This window comes from Zea mays, chromosome 2 (genome assembly GCF_902167145.1).
Source record: "Zea mays cultivar B73 chromosome 2, Zm-B73-REFERENCE-NAM-5.0, whole genome shotgun sequence".
Lineage (NCBI taxonomy): Eukaryota > Viridiplantae > Streptophyta > Magnoliopsida > Poales > Poaceae > Zea > Zea mays.
The window spans coordinates 14,535,371-14,554,939 of record NC_050097.1 but is presented as its reverse complement, the minus strand read 5'-3'; the positions used below and the strand labels follow the sequence as shown (position 1 = coordinate 14,554,939).

The 19,569-nt window shown below is 42.7% G+C and overlaps 1 protein-coding gene across 3 annotated transcripts; it reads left to right on the top strand.

Annotated features, from left to right (window-relative positions):
* Positions 1-490: 490 nt before the first annotated feature.
* Positions 491-17,813, top strand: LOC103648427 (DNA replication ATP-dependent helicase/nuclease JHS1). Of its 3 annotated transcripts, none has more exons than XM_020548161.1 (34): positions 491-990; positions 1,071-1,202; positions 1,386-1,565; positions 1,659-1,724; positions 1,806-2,006; positions 2,104-2,157; positions 2,241-2,302; positions 2,875-3,007; positions 3,146-3,256; positions 3,360-3,456; positions 3,712-3,788; positions 4,194-4,259; positions 4,554-4,709; positions 5,510-5,565; positions 5,652-5,712; positions 5,787-5,897; positions 5,964-6,020; positions 6,139-6,273; positions 6,351-6,578; positions 11,622-11,699; positions 11,789-11,910; positions 12,001-12,073; positions 12,167-12,271; positions 12,364-12,531; positions 12,682-12,751; positions 12,830-12,981; positions 14,842-14,919; positions 15,001-15,093; positions 15,203-15,340; positions 15,455-15,494; positions 15,565-15,638; positions 16,523-16,657; positions 17,076-17,195; positions 17,474-17,813. In XM_020548161.1, the coding sequence occupies exons 1-34, from the start codon at positions 730-732 to the stop codon at positions 17,609-17,611; spliced, it is 3,828 nt and encodes a 1,275-aa protein (XP_020403750.1). In that variant the 5' UTR covers positions 491-729; the 3' UTR covers positions 17,612-17,813. The 3 variants fall into 3 exon arrangements, 2 of the variants coding, with proteins under 2 accessions (XP_020403750.1, XP_008671122.1); XR_002267086.3 differs by having other exon boundaries at positions 563-990; positions 15,259-15,340; XM_008672900.4 differs by having other exon boundaries at positions 573-990; positions 1,635-1,724.
* The last annotated feature ends 1,756 nt before the right edge of the window (positions 17,814-19,569 follow it).

Here is a 19,569-nt window from a genome sequence, read left to right as displayed (position 1 = left end):
AGACGCAGTTACGATTCGTCGAGGCCAATCTCGTGCGGAGACACAGTCACGGCTCGCCCGATGCCAACCCCGGACAAGCAGCACATTTCCAACTCGTCCGAGGGCCGAGGGCATCTCCAGCGATGCTCCAATTGGTGCTCAACTCCGCTGACCAGCTCTGTAAGACGGACCGACTGATCAACTCTCTGCTGACTAACTTTACGAGATGGACCAGCTAACCAACTCTTTAATGACCAACTGACTCCGTGGCTGCAAGAATCTCCAATACTGTGTTTGATTGCCGATGCACAAGCGTCACTGCAAGAATCGCCGGCAACGTTACTCCGGGCCCAGACGGAAGACAAAGATGCGCCGTGGGCCTTCGAACCGATTGGAGCAAAGAGCCGTGAAGTGTAAAATGGGCCCAAAGTAGGCTACCCGCTTCCATGCACCGAAACAATATTTGGTGGGCCGACTTGATATCATACGAGCTTCTCGGAGCCTCTGCCTTTCCGAAAGCCGATAGCCAGGCCATTCCGCACCGCCAAAATTGCTCCGCGCGGGAATTCCAATTTCCTCCCCACCTCCGCCCGCTTCCCAGTTCCCAGTGCACAGCCGATTCGTCTCCATTCCTATCTTCTCCCATTCCCTCCCCAGTCCGACCTCCGACCCCCCATTTCGTCGCCGCCGCCGTACTCGCCGAGAACCCGCCCCAAATCCATAGGCCCATCCCTTACCCATTAACCCCCAATGCCTCCGAAGAAGCGCGCCGCCGCCGCCGCCTCTTCAAAGAAGCCGCAGCCATCGCAGCCATCGCAGCCCGCCAAGTTCGGTATCCTCCACTTCTTCGAGCGCCAGACCCAGGCCTCCCAGAACGCCAAGCGCCAGAAGCCCGACCCCCCTGCGCCTCCCCCTCCTCCTCCGCCGCCGCCCGAGAAGGAGCCCTCGGAGGTCTCGCCGGAGGTTACCAAGACGCTGGCGCCGAAGCGTGTCAGATTTTCTCCCGGAATGGTGAGCGTTAGCAGCCGCCGTCTGCTTTGGCTGTAGTTTGGGTGGAATATTTTTTCACCTTATGGGTTCTTGCGGTTCAGTTGATTAAGCAGAGCCAGGACGATGGGGTCGCGGAGGTGGTGACTTGGAAGATCTCGCCGGTGAACCATCGCCTTGGTACGACGAAGTCGAAGCAATTTCTGGGGATGGCGCCCCATCCGTACTCAAGCGAGGTATACTAATGCGTTTCTTTTGCGCAAGTATGGGCCAGTACGGGCTTGCGCTATGTGCAATTAGGAAGCCTGTATTTCCGTATTGCATGTGCTGGAGTTATTGTACGGCCAGTTGATGCGGTAAATCAAATTATCCATTTATGGTTTCTGATTTGTGTTTCTTATGTGTCATTGACATGGTAGAAAAATTCCTCCCTTGATGCTATGAAGAAGTGGCATTCATCTCCATTGGGCTTGTCAAGGTGTACTACTTTGGGAAGTAATTCAGGAGTTCTTGGATCTGCTATAGTTGGTTGTGATGGTGTGGGGGATACTCAGAGTCCATTTCGGACCCCACCATCGCTTTCCTATGGCTGCAACGAGGTACATTGGTTATGCGCTTTGTTATAGTGCATGTTGTCAGCTAAATGTGAGTGCCAGTCATTTTGATAGGTAACCTTCTTGTTCCTTGAGCAGCAAGTGAGCAGTGGTGTAACTTCTGAGGGAGGTGCCGAACCATCGGGAGCAGGGCAGCACAAAAAGGTGACTAAATGCGATCTCCAAAGAACTAGAGTACTAGTTCCAGAAAAAAATCAGCTTAGAGTCAAATTGTTCTCATCGCAGGCATTACTTGATCTTCTAGACCAAGTAGAGGATGCAATCATGGAAGAAGAATTGCCTGCTGATCCTGGAAATAAAGGAGGGCAAACCACGAATGAGGATATCACCAACAATAGCCGTTCTCCTGTTGCTGATACTGACTTAACTATCCCATCCAAGAAAACTATTCATGTCCCACCCTTCAATAGTTTTCTTGTCTTGGAGGTTTACCTTATAACTTCCTCTTGTTGGTTTAAGTTCACGTGAAACAGTTCTCCTATAGTGAAAAATAAGAATTTTCGTGTGTTACTTTACCTTTCAGGTGTCCGAAAAACATAAAGCTGATGATTCATCATGTGATCGCTACCCTGTTAAGGTGTCTGCCTTCTTTACATTTACGCGTGAGATAAATGTGTGATAGCCATTCTTATATTGACAAGCAATTGATTATTCTGCCAGGTTCTGCGTCTGCTGAATGAACACTCTGGTACAGAATGTGCCGTGCATCTGTGTGATGAGTGGTCAGTACAGAATTACCGTCCCCCCCGCCCCCCCGAACAAACACCTCCAATTGTTTGAAAGACAACTTTGCCTTTTTTTTAATTCCTGACTTAAGCCTTTGGTGTTTACTTCAATTGGACACTGTAAGGGCATGTTGAATATAGGTTCCATGGTTCTTAAGATGTGTTATCTGCATCGGCAGTGTTATTAAAAAGGCGCGCCTTTGAAGCGCTACTGAGGTGGTAAAGCGCTGTAACGTTTTACGAATCGACGTAAAACACTCGTTTTAAGCGCTAAAGCGCCACTTTTTAGCGTTAAAACGCTCTGGGCCGTAAAAAGCCCACATTTTGTCGCTTTTCAGATTTCCAGCCTAGCCCATTTCTCCTAACCTAAAACAGGGATGTCCTTCTCCTTTGTCACGCAACGTCCTTCTCCAGCCGTGACAGACCGCGAGTTAAAACTCGCTTAAATGTTTTAAAGTTAAAAAGTTCTCATGAGCGATTCAGCGTTTTATCGCTTTAATAACCTTGTGTATCGGAAGCCTTTACTTCCACCATCAGCTTCTTTGAACTTTCTGATCCAACTGTTGCAGGTTCGACAGTATTGTTGGGCCTGGTGATACTGTAAATGTCATTGGAGAATTTAGTAACCATGGAAAATGTATTGTTGACCATGACAATAATCTTGTTATTGTCCATCCAGAGCAACTCATTTCCGGGACACGGGTTAGTACTATCACTTGTATGCTCCAACAACATCATATCCTAACCATAAACTGCATATCCTAAAAAAAATCTATATTTAAAGCATGCATTCATCTGTTTTTTTTCCTACAATATATTTTGATAATTAGTGTATCTTAGGCTGCTTCTAGCTTCCAATGTTTAAGAAGGTCTGTTCTCGATGAGAGGCTAAAAAGCAATGAATATTCTACCAGCGCGTTGACTGGTACTCTGCTTCACCAAGTCTTTCAGGTTATCTACACTAAATATGCTAATTTTGGTTACTACACATTTTTTGGGTCAATTAATACAACAATTGTGGGCATTCCTGACATTCATTTTGCTTTTGTCTCAGGCTGGATTACTCAATGATGCTCCTTCATGGCAGTTTTTGGAACAACAGGCAAAGGAAGTACTTCTGAAAAATATTGAAACTTTATATGCATGTGGAGGTATGACTCTGGATCAAAAAGTGCCAACTTTACCAATAAATTTTAGAATTGCTAAGATATTTTATGAGCATATTTGATCAATTTACCATTTTTCATTTTGAATCAACATAGGTGCTTACATTATACATTTATACTTGTATGTTGCTTTTGAGAAATGTCTATGTATGTTGTTTTTTGTCCCGTGTGAAGGGAGGTGTGTGTGTATACCATTTTTGTAGAGCAACTTGCTGGCTCATGCTTTTCTCTTATATGCAGTCAATGAAAGCAACATGTACTCTACGCTCATTGAAGCTATCCCCAAAATGTTGAATTGGTTCAAGTGTTTCTTAAAGGTACAAGAAAAAAAACAGAACCTGCCTTTTTAGACTAGAGATAAATAACTCTACTTTGTTTCTATCCTTCAGTAGTTTCAGTGATTTCTGAACTTATGAAGTTTCTAAAGGAATTTTGGAATTTATACAATTGTATCATAAATTCATATACTTCCTCTTGACTGTGTTAAAAGTAACATTCGATTATAGGTTATTCTAGTTTATTTTCAAAATTATAAGGCATGTAGTTCTGAAGCAGACGTTATAGTTTTCAAGAGAAGACATCTCAGCTTATGCGTAATCATTGGCAGAACATATGCCTTGAAGCTGTTGCACTTAAGTTTTACTTCTGTACCTTTTTACAGAATATATATGACCATATGTTTAGTTCTTTGGTTGTTTCACAATGATAAACTGCACTTTCAGGGTTCAAAATGTTCTGATGTTGATTTTGGACATAACGAAGTGAGAAAGACTGTTGGAGTGACTGAGGTAGGAATAATACTTAGCTTACAATATGTTATAACGGGCTTCTTACCTTAGCTTGACTGTTTTTTTGGTATATGGATCACTATCATGTCTTTCGTTTCATGGTACCTGCTACCAAAAGAAAGCAGTCCATATTGTGCTGGTGCTTCATGTTTTATTTATAGATTCTATTAATCAAAATTATTATTGTCCTCATGTACTTAATTGTTTTCCTGGCTAGATCTTGCGCTTACCATAGATGTGTCCAACCATCATTGTTTCTCCCTTTGAATAAAATGAAATCCACATGTGCCATAGGTCATGGATATTGAGGAAATGGCATGGGCACCAAGATATGGTATGAAAGGGGTTATCGATGCTTCTGTTAGATCAAGAGTTGAGTCACACAATGGTGGTTCATATGATAGAATAATGCCACTAGAGTTCAAAACTGGCAAAGCAACTAGTGGCCAGGTAAGTACATATTCCTGGATACCAATGAGAATGCTACTGGTGTTTATGTCTACTGCTGGCATGGTTTTTTTTATCTCATCACTAAGAAAAATAACTCAACCACAAGGATAGGCATCCCCACTGGCATTATTTTTTGTGACTACATTCGGGCACTCTTGACATTTACCTACTAAGCCATACTGTTGTTGAGGCTGATAACCTAGTACAGTGGTCACAATTGAGGTTTAGTATTTACCGCAAATCCTCAACTCCTAGGGATGTTTTGCCGATCTTATCTTACTTTCATATACTCACATATAGACATTGCTTTCAAATACTGCAATTAATGAGCTCAGTCTTGATCTTTCTTATGGAGCAGTCCTGAAGTAGTCTCTTTTTACTCTCTGGTTGCTGATTGCATACTTAAATAGATTCTGCAGTACTGCACCCCACTTGCCATACAAACTGTTATAAGTCGCCTGTCAATCATTGCCAACTACATAGTGTCACCCAGTCCTCAAGTAGCAACCACTGAATAGCAGACATCTTAACCTTTCTTGCATTCCCACAAGGTAGTTCTTTCCATAATCACTACATGCAGAGTTGTTATGTTGAGGTCCTTGCGCTCTCTAACAAGTTCAAATGTATTCAGCTTACGTTTAGTATTACTATTTCTGGAAAAGAAGGCTTTCTTATATTTCTTTACTTTGCCATCTACCTAATCTACTCTGGGGAAATAAACATCTATTCATTTTTTGTTCCTTTCATAAATTCATCTACTTGTGTAGTATTGCCATTTACAAGCGTTGATCTAAATGCAGGCAGCTATGGAACACTCAGCTCAGGTGATGTTATACACACTGTTGATGACAGAGAGGTATAACCTGCCTATTTATTTTAAGTTTTTATCTGTGATCCTGGGTTCTGCAGTTTTTATCTGTGATTTTACATTGTTCTTTTCAGATACTTGAATGAGGATATTGACTTGGGCCTTCTGTATTATCTTCACACAGACCAGACATTGGTAATATTGTAAGATTATACTAAAAATGCATGCTACCGTACCCCATACTTATCCATTTTCCTTACTTTCTTAAGGGCATTAAAGTAAAGAGGACTGATTTAATTGGGCTAATAATGCGCCGAAACGAGCTTGCTACTGAGATCCTGAAGGCATCGATGTCACAGAGTTTTCCTCCAATGTTACAGGTGGAAATGGAAACTTGTATCTGATTCATTTGTGAGAAGTCAATTTACATCCTGTTATTTTTTCAGAGCCCATCAACATGTAATAGATGTCGACACCTGATTTCTTGCACCATATATCACAAGGTCTGAGTTTTCTCCCTTTTCTTTTGATACACGATTATTTTCTTTTATGGTACTCTTGGAAGTCTTTACTTGTTGAGAAGAAACTATATAATTACACAGAATGTACATGTTCCAATAGGCACACGGAGGCAGTGGTACAACTAGTGGGCTTGGTGATCTATTTGACAACCTTGTGAATCACTTAACAGTCACACATCATAATTTTCTTAAACATTGGGATAGATTGATTGATCTTGAAGCTAGAGCTTCTCAGGTATATTAGTTTGTCTACTATGCTGTGGAACTGAAGTTTACATGCTTTTGTTTAATCTCAATTTATGCTGGATTCAGGTAAAAAAGAACATCTTGCAGCCTCATAATTCAAACTATGGGAGTGGGAGTTCTGCTGTACCTTATTTTGTTCTTGACATAAAAAATGGACATTCAATAGATTCTTCAGGAAAAAGCAAAAGATACATATATAATTTTGTTCAGCAAAAGATGCAGCCTGAAACAGCTGATCAGTTAGATGCTCAATTTGACAGCATAGATTTCAGCCTGAAAGTTGGTGATTTTGTGGTAAGTCTTGTTCACTTGCTGGATGGAACATATAACCATTATGAGTTATGTGCGCTTTCATGCCTCTTCAAATGCTCATACTTACAATTATTTCTTTTGTATAAGACTGTTTGTAGCGTACATGATGTCCTAACAATTACCTTTAAATGTAGGGCTTTTTTGTTGTTTTGACCATCATGTAACTAAAGTTAGTAAGAACAAAGAGGTATCGATAATCTTAGTAACATGTTCATCCTATGTAAGATAATAAAATTTGATACCAATTTGAATTTTTGTTGCTGTGGTATATTAAGTACTTAGTACTATCTATCGGTGTAAATAGAAAACAATGTAAAGGACCTTCTTGCATGATGGAAAATATAATGTGTGTGGGTGTTGTAGAAGGTAACGCACTGGAAAATCTCAACATGGTATTTAGAGCTATGGTTACAACAACACTCATACGTAGAGAGCAGAGGGGGCGCGGCCCTGCGCCTCCCCACTGTCAACTTCACCGTGCCGACGAACTCCTTCCCGCACGGCGCAACGACCTCCTCTACCCACGCTGCCCAGGACGTGCTGGGTGTCGCGAGCCGTGTGTAAAGGTGTTGTCGCTTGATTCTGTGCTACTATGGTCAGGATGAGTACAGAAAAGGTGGAAGCAAAGAGGAGGGAAGAAGAGGATGCAATGAAGGCAACATTTAGTGGTAGTGGTTCAGGTGGAATTACAAAGAGTGAGATGAGCAGTATGATCCATGAGCTCATGACGTTGGGGCTGATTGGTGTCAAGGCCAATACAGGCTCATCTGAGTTGAAATTGGAACTTGTACCAAATGATGTGAAACTAGAGGGCAACAAGAATTACTTGAGCCGGTCCAGAAGGGTGCATGTGCTTCTAGGGGGCAAGGGAGTGGAAGAGACTTGTGTTGAGCCGGTTGATAAGCCATAGAGTGAAGAATTTGAACTGCCATGCCTCCACTCAACACCTTCTCACCATTTGCAACCTTGACAGACAGTCCTGCTGTTGGAGTCACATGCAGTCCCAGTCTTGGCACAATAGCATTGCAGATGAATGTATGGGTGGATCCTGAATCCACAAGAGCAATGAGAGCCACACCATTGATAGAGACTTTCAGTTTCAGTGTGTCGGCGATGTCAATCCCAGTGAGAGCATGAAGTGATATGCCCAGCTCCTCTGCCAGTGTATCAGTTGTCCCGATACCTTCTCCATCCATTTCCAACAGAAAAACCCGCGAGCAGCACACTTGTGATCGGCTGTATATTTTTCAGAGCAGTGGTAGCATTCACCGCTGGCCCGTTTGGTGGCAACCTCCTCCGGTGAGAGCCTGCGCAAACGTGGTCTGCTGGTAGCCGATGACGAGGGTTTTGCTGCAGTTGCAGATGCTGTTGGTTTTGATGTAGCATATGGCGTCCTTGATGGGGTCGAGGACAGATCCATGCGACGTTCATAGGCGGTGCCAGGTGCATGGCCCGCTGCAATGTAATTGGAGTTAGCAGTTCAACATCAGTTCGAAGCGGTTCACCCAAGTCTGCGGTAAACATCTGAGTTTGCTGGAGCTGTGTCATATCCTCGCAGCGACAGAGAATGGACAGAAACTGATGTTGATAGTCTTCGACGGTGCCGGTGCGCCAAAGGTCCTTGAGATCAGCCATACCATTGGTCCGTAGAGGTGGTCCAAACCGCATATGGGTGAACTCAACGAAGCGGGACCAAGTGAGGACGTCGCCCGTGTCCCGCTCCAGAGCGTAGAACCATTCTGCTACCACACCGTCCAAATGGAGTGATGCCCGCCACACCTTCTCATCGGGTGTAGTCCTCATGCCCTTGAAGTAAGTCTCACATTTATTGATCCACGGCAGGGGTCAGACTCACCGTCGTAGTGGGGAAAGGAGACATTGGGTCATCGATAGCCATCATCGTCGACGCGGTCACGGGGAGCAGATCTTGTGCTATGCATGACCCTGACATGCGCTGCGGTACGTGGGTCGGTTTCTGAAGATTCCGGCAGCTGCTGGTCGATTGGGCGCTTCTCCAAAAGCGTGATCCAGTGTCCATGCAGGTTGAGGTGTGAGTTGATGGTGGAGAGGTCTTTGCAGGATTGTGATCAACGCCGGACATGTTGGTCGATGCGTCAGAGGAATCTGATACCAAATTGATATGTCGTGGGCTCCTAGGACTGCGCAGTGGTGATCGCAGCAAGGCTTGGGACTGGGGAAGGGATCTCAGTGGATATGGGGATCAGCTGGAGGGGGAGCTGATTCCGTCAGCTGGCGCAAGGTGCGCCATGATGACCAAGGAAGCTCCATCGGCCAGGTAAAACTTTCTTTGATGAACCCTAATACAAACTACAACAGCTCCTTTATAGATTTAGGCGCCACTTTATTCTCAACCACCTCTAACAACTGAGAGCTAATATCCCCACTAAAATATGAGGGCTAACCGATTCCCTCTTTATCTCTTCTTATCTTCTAAACAAACAGCCTAGCTAGGACTTATCCTTTGTGGTGCCTGGCATATTGCCGACACACAAAGGTGTCTACAACAAGGGGTTGGCCTCACCAAGAAATTACAGAAAAGTCCTCTATAATATACATCCAACTCTGGACTAGGGTTAGGGTTTCACATATTCCAACTGGAAAGGTGAATGACAAACAGGGGGAGCAACCTATAGTATATTATCGAAAGCGGGCTAAGAAGCAGGGGACAATTACAACCTGAACAAGTTGAAAAGCTTCAGTCCCATACCTCTCTTGAAGACTCCTCTCCACCCTCAGCTGGTAATGTTTCTCCCATTTTTGAACTTGTAGAATTACCCCTTGCACAAAGTGGAGCTCCTAGAATAAATGCTGAAAAACCTGCTTCTTGTTATTGTTATGAACATGACATTGCTAAGTATGTCTCATACTCTAGTGTCTCTCCTACATATATAACTTTCATTTCATCTCTACAAAGAATATCTATTCCGAAGGATTAGAGGTGTACCGAACAAGATCCAAAGTGGAAGGATGCCATGAAAGAAGAGCCGCTTGCCCTCCAAAAGAACAAGAGGGAATTTTTAACCTTCCAAAAGGAAAGAAGGCGGTGGGCTGCAAGTGGGTCGTCACTGTACAACAGACTTCTGAAGGAAAGGTGGACATGTACAAAGCAAGATTGGTTACAAAGGGATACATCATGCATATGGAATTGACTATGGTTAAACCTTACCACCTATAGCAAAAATGGCACGATAAGGACTTTGATCTCCTGTGCAGCCAACTTTGGTTGGCCACTTTATCAGTTGGATGTGAAGAATGCATTTCTTCATGCTAGCCTACAAGAAGAGGTGTATATGGAAATTACACCTAGGTTTGAGAATGAATCCTGGGAGCTTGGTGTCTACGGATTCAGAGAAACAAAACAATGTTTGATGGGGAGCCCCCCTCATTATCTAGATTTCTTCGAAGGTTCCTGGATGAATGTACTAGCTGGTCTATGGTAGGAGCTGAAGAGCTAAAGCGCCTAGGCTTAGTTGCAGCTCTTAGTGAGGTTGGATCAAGACTTGATTCCGGTTTGTAATGTCCTAAGAGTGTGTGTAGGATCCTTAGGGTACTTGCTCAGCAAGATACCCCTCTTTTGTATCGCTTTTCTTTCTCTCTTATATAAGATTCTTCTGCGCGTTCGAGAAAAAAAGGTTTGAGAATGAACAAACTCTTGGGAAAGTATACAAAATCAAAAAGTCACTATATGGCCTGAAGCAGTCGCCGCGTGCATGGTTTGATAGATTCAGTCGAGCAATGTGTGATATGAGCTATTATCAATGCAATGGAGTTCACACAATATTCTACAAACGTCAGGCTCTTGTATCACTATTCTGTTTGTTTATGTTGATGATATAGTGATCATTGGAGATGATGTGGAGATCATGAAACTAAAGGGAAGGCTAGGTATGGCTTTTGAGGTAAAGGAACTTGGACCATTTCAATACTTTCTTGAGATTGAGATTGCTAGGTCATCTAAGGAAATTCTTCTCTCCCAAAGGAACTATGCCCTCGATCTGTTGGCAGAGATAGGAATGCTTGGATGTCGTCCATGTGGCTCACCTATTGATAATAATCACCAAACTTGTGCTGAGTCAGGTGACCGTATGCCCTGTGGATCAGGAAAGATATTAGAGGATAGTCGATCGATTGATATACCTTTGTCATATGAGACCGTGCATTGCTTATGCAGTAAGTGCGCCGAGTAGGTGTATGCATGATTTTAGAGCTAGGCATATGGAGGTAGTTTAATAAATTCTAAGATACCTGAAGGGAATCCCTAGCAAGTGATTGTGGTTTAGAGCAAACCAACACCTGAATCTGGAAGGGATTGTGATGCTGATTGGGCAAGTAGTAGGGATGATCGGAGATCCACATCTGGATATTGTGTATTTGTGGGTGGTAATCTGGTTTCATGGAGAAGCAAGAAGCAAGCTATGGTGTCTCGATCTACTGCGGAGGCTGCACATAGAGCAATAGCTTTAGCTTTGTGTTAGATGATGTGGTTGAATGGTCTTCTGAAGGAGCTTCGAGTGTTGAAGAATGAGACTATGCTGCTTTATTGTGATAATGTAGCAGCAATCAACATAGCAAATAATCGCATGAAACATGTGGAGATTGATAGGTTCTTTATCAAGGAGAAGATTGATAGTGGGTATTTGAAATTGGATTATGTCAAATCTCGTAATCAATTAGCGGATAGTCTCACAAAAGGTCTAAGGTCCTAACTCCTAAGGATAATAAGTTGGCATGTAACAAGATGAGGATGTTGAATATATTTAGCCCATCTTGAGGGGGGTGTTGGTGTAAATAGAAAAAATGTAAAGGAATTTATTGCATAATGGAAAATATAATGTGTGTGTGGGTGCTGTAGAAGGCAACGCACTGGAAAATCTCAATAATATCAATCATCCATATAAGGTACTGGATTAGGAAGGTGCCATGTAATGATAGTGCATGTACATTACCACTGTTTTTTTGCGCCATAAGTCTTATATTCTATAATGTGTTCTGCTGCTTTGTTAGGTGCTTAGCACTCAGTCTGGGAGAATAGCAGTTGCAAATGGATGTATAAGAGAAATAATAAGTCACTCTCACATAACGGTATTACTTGACAGTAACAAACCTTCAGCTATTTTGTCCATTTAATTTTGTTAGTTTGAATATGAGCATTTCCAATTGAATTTATTTAGGTCTCTTTGCCACGCCGTTTGAGAATTCCAGATAGCAATTCCTTGTCAGAGCAAGAGGATCTGACACGTGAAATTTGGCGGATAGACAAGGATGAATTTAGTTCTTCATTTGGAATAATGAGGTTAGCCATTATTTCTTCCACCCTTTTGATGATGGGTGATTCACAAAAGTCCAATCTTCCTAACTTGGGTTCACTTTGAAATGTTGATAGACTCAACATTGTCCAACTATTTGCTCAGAATCCACAAAACTCTCACCTGCGCAAGTTGATTGTTGATCTTGAGGTCTGTTTGTACTTGATTATATTCATTTAACGACATTTTTTCTACACCCTTTTTCTTGTCTGGAGTTTCAAATTGTGGATGTCTGTACTGCAGGCACCCAGGTTTGATAGCGGAGGTCTGTTTAGCCAAGATCCTGCACTATCATACATAAGGTCACTACCAAACTTGAATAATGACCAACAAAGGTCACTGCATAAAGTAAATTTTTTTGCTCTTTCATTTTCACCCCTCCTGTAGTCTGGACATTAATGTCTAGCTGTCCACTCTGCAAACTAATGTGTTCCTTTCAGATTCTAGGAGCAAAGGATTATGCTCTTATTTTAGGAATGCCTGGAACAGGCAAAACATACACAATGGTGCATGCTGTGAAGTCATTATTGATAAGAGGGGAATCTATTTTGCTAACTTCATATACTAACTCGGCTATTGATACCCTGCTCATGAAGTTGAAGACTGAGGTTTGTGATACTCTTTCTGTAGTCTGTACTTTTGCTTTCATTTCAATCCAATCGATTGTATTCCAATGCGTAACATTTGCCTGCTACCTTGAGCACTCAATTGTAACGAACTACAACTTGAATGCACTTTATTCTGATTAATTGTTGTAGGGTGTAGATTTTATTCGGATTGGAAGGCCTGAGGCTGTACATCCTGATGTCAGGGCCCACTGCTTGTCAAGTCAGAACTAAAACTTTATGAACATACCTGCAGTTTTTAAAAAGAAACTGATTTTATTATTTTTTTGTTGTGGAACAGCAACTGAGGCACAATCGGTTGATGCCATTAAAGCAAGGATGGAGCAAGTACAGGTTGTTGGAGTTACTTGCTTGGGAATGTATCATCCTTTATTAGCACATAAGAAGTTTGACACATGTATCATGGATGAAGCTGGACAAATTACATTGCCGGTAAGGACAAACTGGGAATAACTGGCAATTGTTTTGGATAGATAAGTAGCAACAATTATTAGCCTATCTCCAGCAGCCTTACTCATTCCACCTATTTCAAACTCTACTCTGTAAATAGCGTAGCCTACATTGTAAAATACTGCAAAATAGTATTTTGTACGGTGCACGGTCTGTTGGCCACAGACTTAGATGGTGTTAAAGGATATATTAGAAAATCATATCCCAAGCAGATATAGAGGCTGGATTTTATATTCTTTATCTAAAATAATAGAAAATAAAAAAACATGCTGCCCATTTAACTGGAGGACTATATTTAAAAAGCTTAACAATAGTTGGATCAGTTCCTAACAAGAAAATTTCTATAAAATATGATCTCCAAAGTGGCTCTTATCCTCGCCGATTTATATTCTTAACAATAGTTCCAACGTTGCTGAGTTGTAGTTCTTGTACCTGAAACTGTTGAAGTGTATAAGTATATTGCCTACCTTCTCCTAATAGCTTAAGCTTTTACTTTGAACTGGTTAGTGTGTCTACTCTAACATGGTATCGGAGCTAGAGGCTTCGAGCTCGAATTCTGGCAAAGGATTAATTTGTGCCCCTGCATCTTTATTTCCACGTTTGCGCCTTTTTCTGGCTGCACGTGAGTAGGGTATTGAAGTGTATAAGTGGATTGCTTACCCTCACGTAATAGCTTAAGCTTTTGGGTTGAGCTGGTTAGTGCGTTCACTCTAACATGGTATTAGGGCCAAAGGTCTCGAATTCAAATCCTGTCAGAGGCTTAATTTGTGCCCCCGTTCCTTTATTTTCACGTTTGCACCTTTCTCCCTGGCTGCACGTGAGTGAGGTGTTGAAGTGTATAGCTTAATCTTTTGGGTTGGGTTGAATCAGTTAGTGCATGCAGTCTAACATGGGATCGGAGCCAGAGGTCTCGAGTTCAAATCCCAATAGAGGCGTTATTTGTGCCTTCGTTCTTTTATTTCCACGCATGCGCCTTCCTCTCTGGCTGTTCGTGAGTGGAGGTGTTGGAGTGTATAAGTGGATTGACTACCTTCTCCCAATAGTTTAAGTTTTCGGGTTGAACTGGTTAGTGCGTCTACTCTAACAAAAACAAGGATAAAATGAGTAAGAAGTGGTAGCGCATCAACCAAACAATGAAGAAAAATAGATAATTGAACCATATGATCAAACAACCAAGTAAAAAGGGATTAAACCATATGACCAAGCAACAACAACTAAGTAAATTGGTATATAACTCTTACATAATTGAACCATATCAAAGTCTAGAACAACTTAGAGTTCAAATGCATCTAAATGACAAAGAGAATAAAATATTCATAAATTTCAGATTTGAAGCATCTACCAAACAAGTAGATCATCATCCAGTTGGAAGCCTTCTCTTCCATCTCCAGCTGTTGCTGCTGCAGTAGATGTCCCAACTGCAACATGTGCTTCTTCCTCCATCTCATCAGAATCATATTTTCCTCAATGTGCTGCTGGTTTATCTTCATCTCCTCAATTGTCCTCTTCAACAATATCTAGACTTGCAATTGCAACTATAGTATTCCTTATGCTAGCACTTTTCAACAATATCTAGACCTGCAACTATAGTATTCCTTGTACGCTTCTAAAACCCCAATGGGCCTAATCTAAAATTCCTCAAGAGGCTGGCCTCAGAGCCCATGACATCACGCATCAGGCTAATCGCTGGCCACTCTAGTCGAAAGAATAGGTTTCTAGTTGACCTGGTCATCGTGCTGGGGAGCCTTATCGAGTCCATAGGACCGATAAAGCTGACCAATAATGATTAGTCGGACAACTTAAAAACATTGCTCCTACATACTATTTTATTGTACTTGCCAGGTTTCACTGGGACCTTTGATGCTTGCAACAAAGTTTGTTCTAGTAGGAGACCATTATCAACTTCCTCCACTGGTTCAGGTATATACCTATTTGCTGGTGTGCCTATTTTCTTATTTTTATGCCATCTTGGCTTTGTTTTAAAATTTTAAACAATTATAGAGCTCTGAAGCGCGAGAAAATGGGATGGGCATCAGCTTATTTTGGAGATTGTCAGAAGCACATTCCCAGGCAATTTCAGCACTGCGATGCCAGGTCTTTCTTAACACTCCATCTTTTATTATGATCTTGACTAGCTGTACTTATTACTTGCTGAGTTGATGACCCTTTATACAACTTACTAATTTGAACCGCCTTGTTGTAGTACCGTATGTCATCTGGTATCATGGAGCTCTCAAATTCGTTGATTTACGGTAATAGGTTGTGCTGTGGTTCATTGGAAATTGCAAATGCCAAACTCAAGTTTTCTGGTAGAGAACCAATGCAGTTGAAGTTAAAAGAGGTGAAAATCCTTTTCCTTAATGTCCATGTTTTATCAATTTAGAAAACCCCATGGCCATCTAGGTCATAATTCATCAGCATCCTTTCTTAACACTTGTTCAACTTTTAATCGCAGATCTTGAATCCCGATAGGGCTGTGATCTTTGCCAACACAGGTTTGTCTAGTTCAATTAGTTATTCCTGTCTGATGCTTTCAGCTTCAAAGCTAACCGTATAATTCTGCAGATCAAATACCTGCACTTGAGGCAAAGGAACACAGAACTGTGAACAATCCTACAGAAGCACACATTATTTCATGGGTATGTGGTGATATATCTGTTGTAGTATTGAGTATGAGCCATATTTTACATCTGTCTAAATGCCGAGTGCTCCCGCAGTTACTTTGTGTATTCTTGAACAATATATTTTTATTTCTTTATCTTGATCAAGTGGTATATGCACTTCGAGTAAATCCGAAAATGTATGTTTGTGTTTACTGGGTTAACGCGGTTGGGTTGATAGCCTAGTGGTGAAGGCGGCGTTGTCCCTTTCACCAGATCAGGGTTCGACCTCTTGTTCCGCACCCTTAAAAACATCCTCTAGCTGTGCCCCGCCTGCTTTCGTGTATCGATGTTCTGTGCGCCACCTCTCTGGCTTGGCCATTGTAGAGTGGATAGTTGTACTCTGCCCGTTAGTGATGGGGCCAGGGTTTGGGGGGTTTTCTCGGCCGGGACCAATGGTTTAGGTTTAGGTCATTCCCTCTCCGGCCAAGTTTTTTTACTGGGTTAACAATATTTTAGGGTGTGTTTGGTTGGATATATAAGGAGGGATAGAAGGGGGTGGCCACAGTTTCTTTAGTGTTTGGATGATAGTCAAGTGTGGGCGAGGTAAACACCAGAGTAAGTTTTTGGTGGCGGCGTGATCCCAAAAAAATCGAGGGGACGGTGTCGCCTCCGCCTCATACTACTTTGCCCTCAAACCAAACACACCCTTAAGCAACTGATATATGTCTGGATGTGAATTGGGCTGTATGGCTGAAAGGACACCAAAATGTCAATTTTAACTGTTGGTGTCAAGCTGTTTCCACTGAACTGTCTTGGAAATTTAATAAGCTTTGTGCTCTATACATTGTGCACATACCCCAACTTCCTGATACAAATATATTTAGTTATTTATTCTATTGAAATTTATGCCTCTTTTGCAGATCATCAAAGAATTACTAAGAAGGGGTGTAGCTCAAGATGCTATTGGTATCATAACCCCATATAACGCTCAAGTGAATATCATTCAGCAATACACTGATTGTTTGGTTGAGGTTCATACGATCGATAAATACCAGGTTGACAATTATTTTCAGTCTTTTATTATGCTGAATTTTTGTTGCTGGCTTGCATACAGTGGCAGTGACATTCTGTGTTAACAAATAATTTGAATAGCATGCTAGTTGCATTCCCATCCCAATTAGTTATACTTTTGTGCTTTGGTAATATTGTCAAGTAGTCAAGCTTAGAATGCTTACTCAAGAATCAGTATCATTAACATGCTTCACTGGAAAACAGGAGCCCATATTTTGACACTAGAAAAAGTTGCTTCATCGGTACATTGCCATGTGTTGTCCCCACTAATCGAAACAGTCTAGATTTGAGATTTGAGAGCAATCGTGTTTTTGTCTGTGGTTTTGATAGTCACGTTTGTAACTTGTTCTAATAGAGGCCTTTGCATGGTCTTCTAGCACTGAAGAATTCAATTTGTTTCAGGGTAGAGATAAGGAGTGTATAATAGTATCTTTCGTGCGCTCCACTGCAAACTCAAGGGCTAGTGGTTCTTCTCTGCTTGGTGATTGGCACAGGATCAATGTTCTGTTGACACGTGCAAAGGTAATTTGCAGTGAATGTGGTTCCCTATATCAACTATCCCCCCCAAGCCGTCTTTTAAGAAGTATCATGGACTACATTGAACCTTATTTACTAGACACATTTTTTATTTGTAATCGAAATATGCAGCATGATACCATCAAAAAGTTTGCATCATTTTTATTGTACTTTTAGATATTTCACTGAAAAGCCTATCAGTAGCTTGGTTAAGCCAGGCATAGTTCTTTTAGGCCCTCTATTTCCACAAGTTTTACCTTATTTTCGGTGATTATATGTTGCAGAAGAAGCTCATCATGGTGGGATCACGTGGAACGCTTTCAACAATACCTTTGCTCAGGCTTCTTGTCGACAAAGTAGCTGAGATTGGTGGCCTGTTGGATTTGACAAATAAGGATGCACATTCTTTTTCGAGAACTTGAAGTTCTTGTTTGAATGCACAATAGGATGCACGGTAGATGAATCTGGAAGGTTTTTATAAGGCCAAGCTGTAAATAAGAATATGCTGTAAATTTTGTTTTTGGAAATGTATAGTAAACCTAGCCAAGAGCCACACAGCTAGAGGTTAGGTTTTGTATATTCCTTCCGTTAGTTATAACTTATTTCAATTTCATTAAAGTACCATAAGTTTACTAATATTATAGAAAAACTTTCAAAAATTTATGACATCAAATATACGTACTATAAAAATATAATTAATGAAGAATCTAAATACTTATTTAGTCTTTTAATTATTATTATTATATGGCATAATTTTGGTTAAATTTTAAATGTTTTGACTTAGAAAGGATTAGTTTGTTTGGATGATATCATCTTTGAAAAAGTGAATTTGTAACTGGGATTTATCGATGAGAGTACTCGTGGGCGATATCATCTTTGAAAAAGTGAATCTATAACTAGGATTCATCGATGAGAGTACTCGTGGATTTTAACCATAATGTCATCGATGTACACTTTAACTAACTTATCTAAATCTATACTACTTATTAAGGCTCTAAGGGTAGCCTACCTTTTTCTGGTTCTGCCATTAGTGAATCTAGACCGTTCGCTTCATCCAGGGCGATCCGATCGTGCTCCGCCCTCACCCCCTCCCACGTCCTAGCCGTCCCTGCCTTTGACAACCACCCTGCCCCCACCCATCGCCGTGTAGGCACCGCCCTGCTCACCCTTCGGCGGCGGCGCCCACGAGGTCGATCAACCGCCAACAGCCCGCCACCACGCGCCGTCTCGCCGTTCCCGCCCTACCCCGTGGGCTCGTTCGGCTTTGACGCGCTCAAGGAGACCTCCGTGGACGTGTCGGCGGCTGGCGCGTACCCGCTCCGCGTCCCGCTCGTCGCGCCCTTCACCATCGCGTCCTCGCGCCTCGCCGCGCTCTCCAACGTCGTCGTGCGCGTCGAGCTCCGCAGCGGCGCCGTCGACTGGGGCGAGGTGCCCGTGCTGCCCTCCGTCACCGCCGGGGACCAGCCGGCGGCGCTCGGCGCCGCGGGCCGGGCGTGCGTCGCGATGCCCCGCCGTGGGCGCTCTGGCAGATGCGTGAGTCAATCGGCCACCCACACCTCGCCTCGCCTCCCCGGCCATGCCCACGGTCCGCCCGCCCCGCCCCAGCCTCTGTATCCATCATACATCTGCTTCCATGCCCTCGCCCCGCCGCCCCCCTCCTCCCCGGTCCCTCTCTATTCCATGGCGGAGCAGGATGGCAACGCGGGGCAGAGGCCACCCGACTCCGTTCCGGTAAGATTCGTTACCTTTTGATGGGTTGGTTTGGACTCTTCAATTTCTAGGTCCCGCTGGAGGTGGAAGCTTGCGAGGTAGGAGGGCCACGGCCGAGGCGACCGTTGACGGGCTCGAGCCCTCGACGCCAGCGCCATGGACCGGCAGCGTCGGCTGCGAGTGCGATGCGGATGCCATGGTGGTTGCGTGCATCAATGAGAGGATGATGATGATAGGGAAAGCGCTGTCTGAACGGGACTAACTCATACTCACATACATCAAGCCGCTCGACGAAATGCTCGATTTGGGGTGGACGCCTTGCCGCGGTGGACCCTTGTAACAATTTGATGACAGTCTTCTTTTGCATGCGGAGAATGGTGTGGCATTATTGGGCGATGTTCGCAACAGTTGGGTTGGGATTTCGATCTTACAAGCTCTTTTTGTTAAGGAACACAATGCAGTGTGTGATGCAATAAAGGTAAGAGAAGCATCACTATTATTATCATCTATTTGTTTAGTTTATATGAAGAATTTGATGTTCTTGATTTCTTTCCACCGTACCGATAAAGCTGTTGTTTATTAATTACCAAGACATTAATTTTTTATGCTAAAATATGAAGAAACAATTAAAAATGTTCTTTTAATATCTCAGGAAGAACATACCAACCTA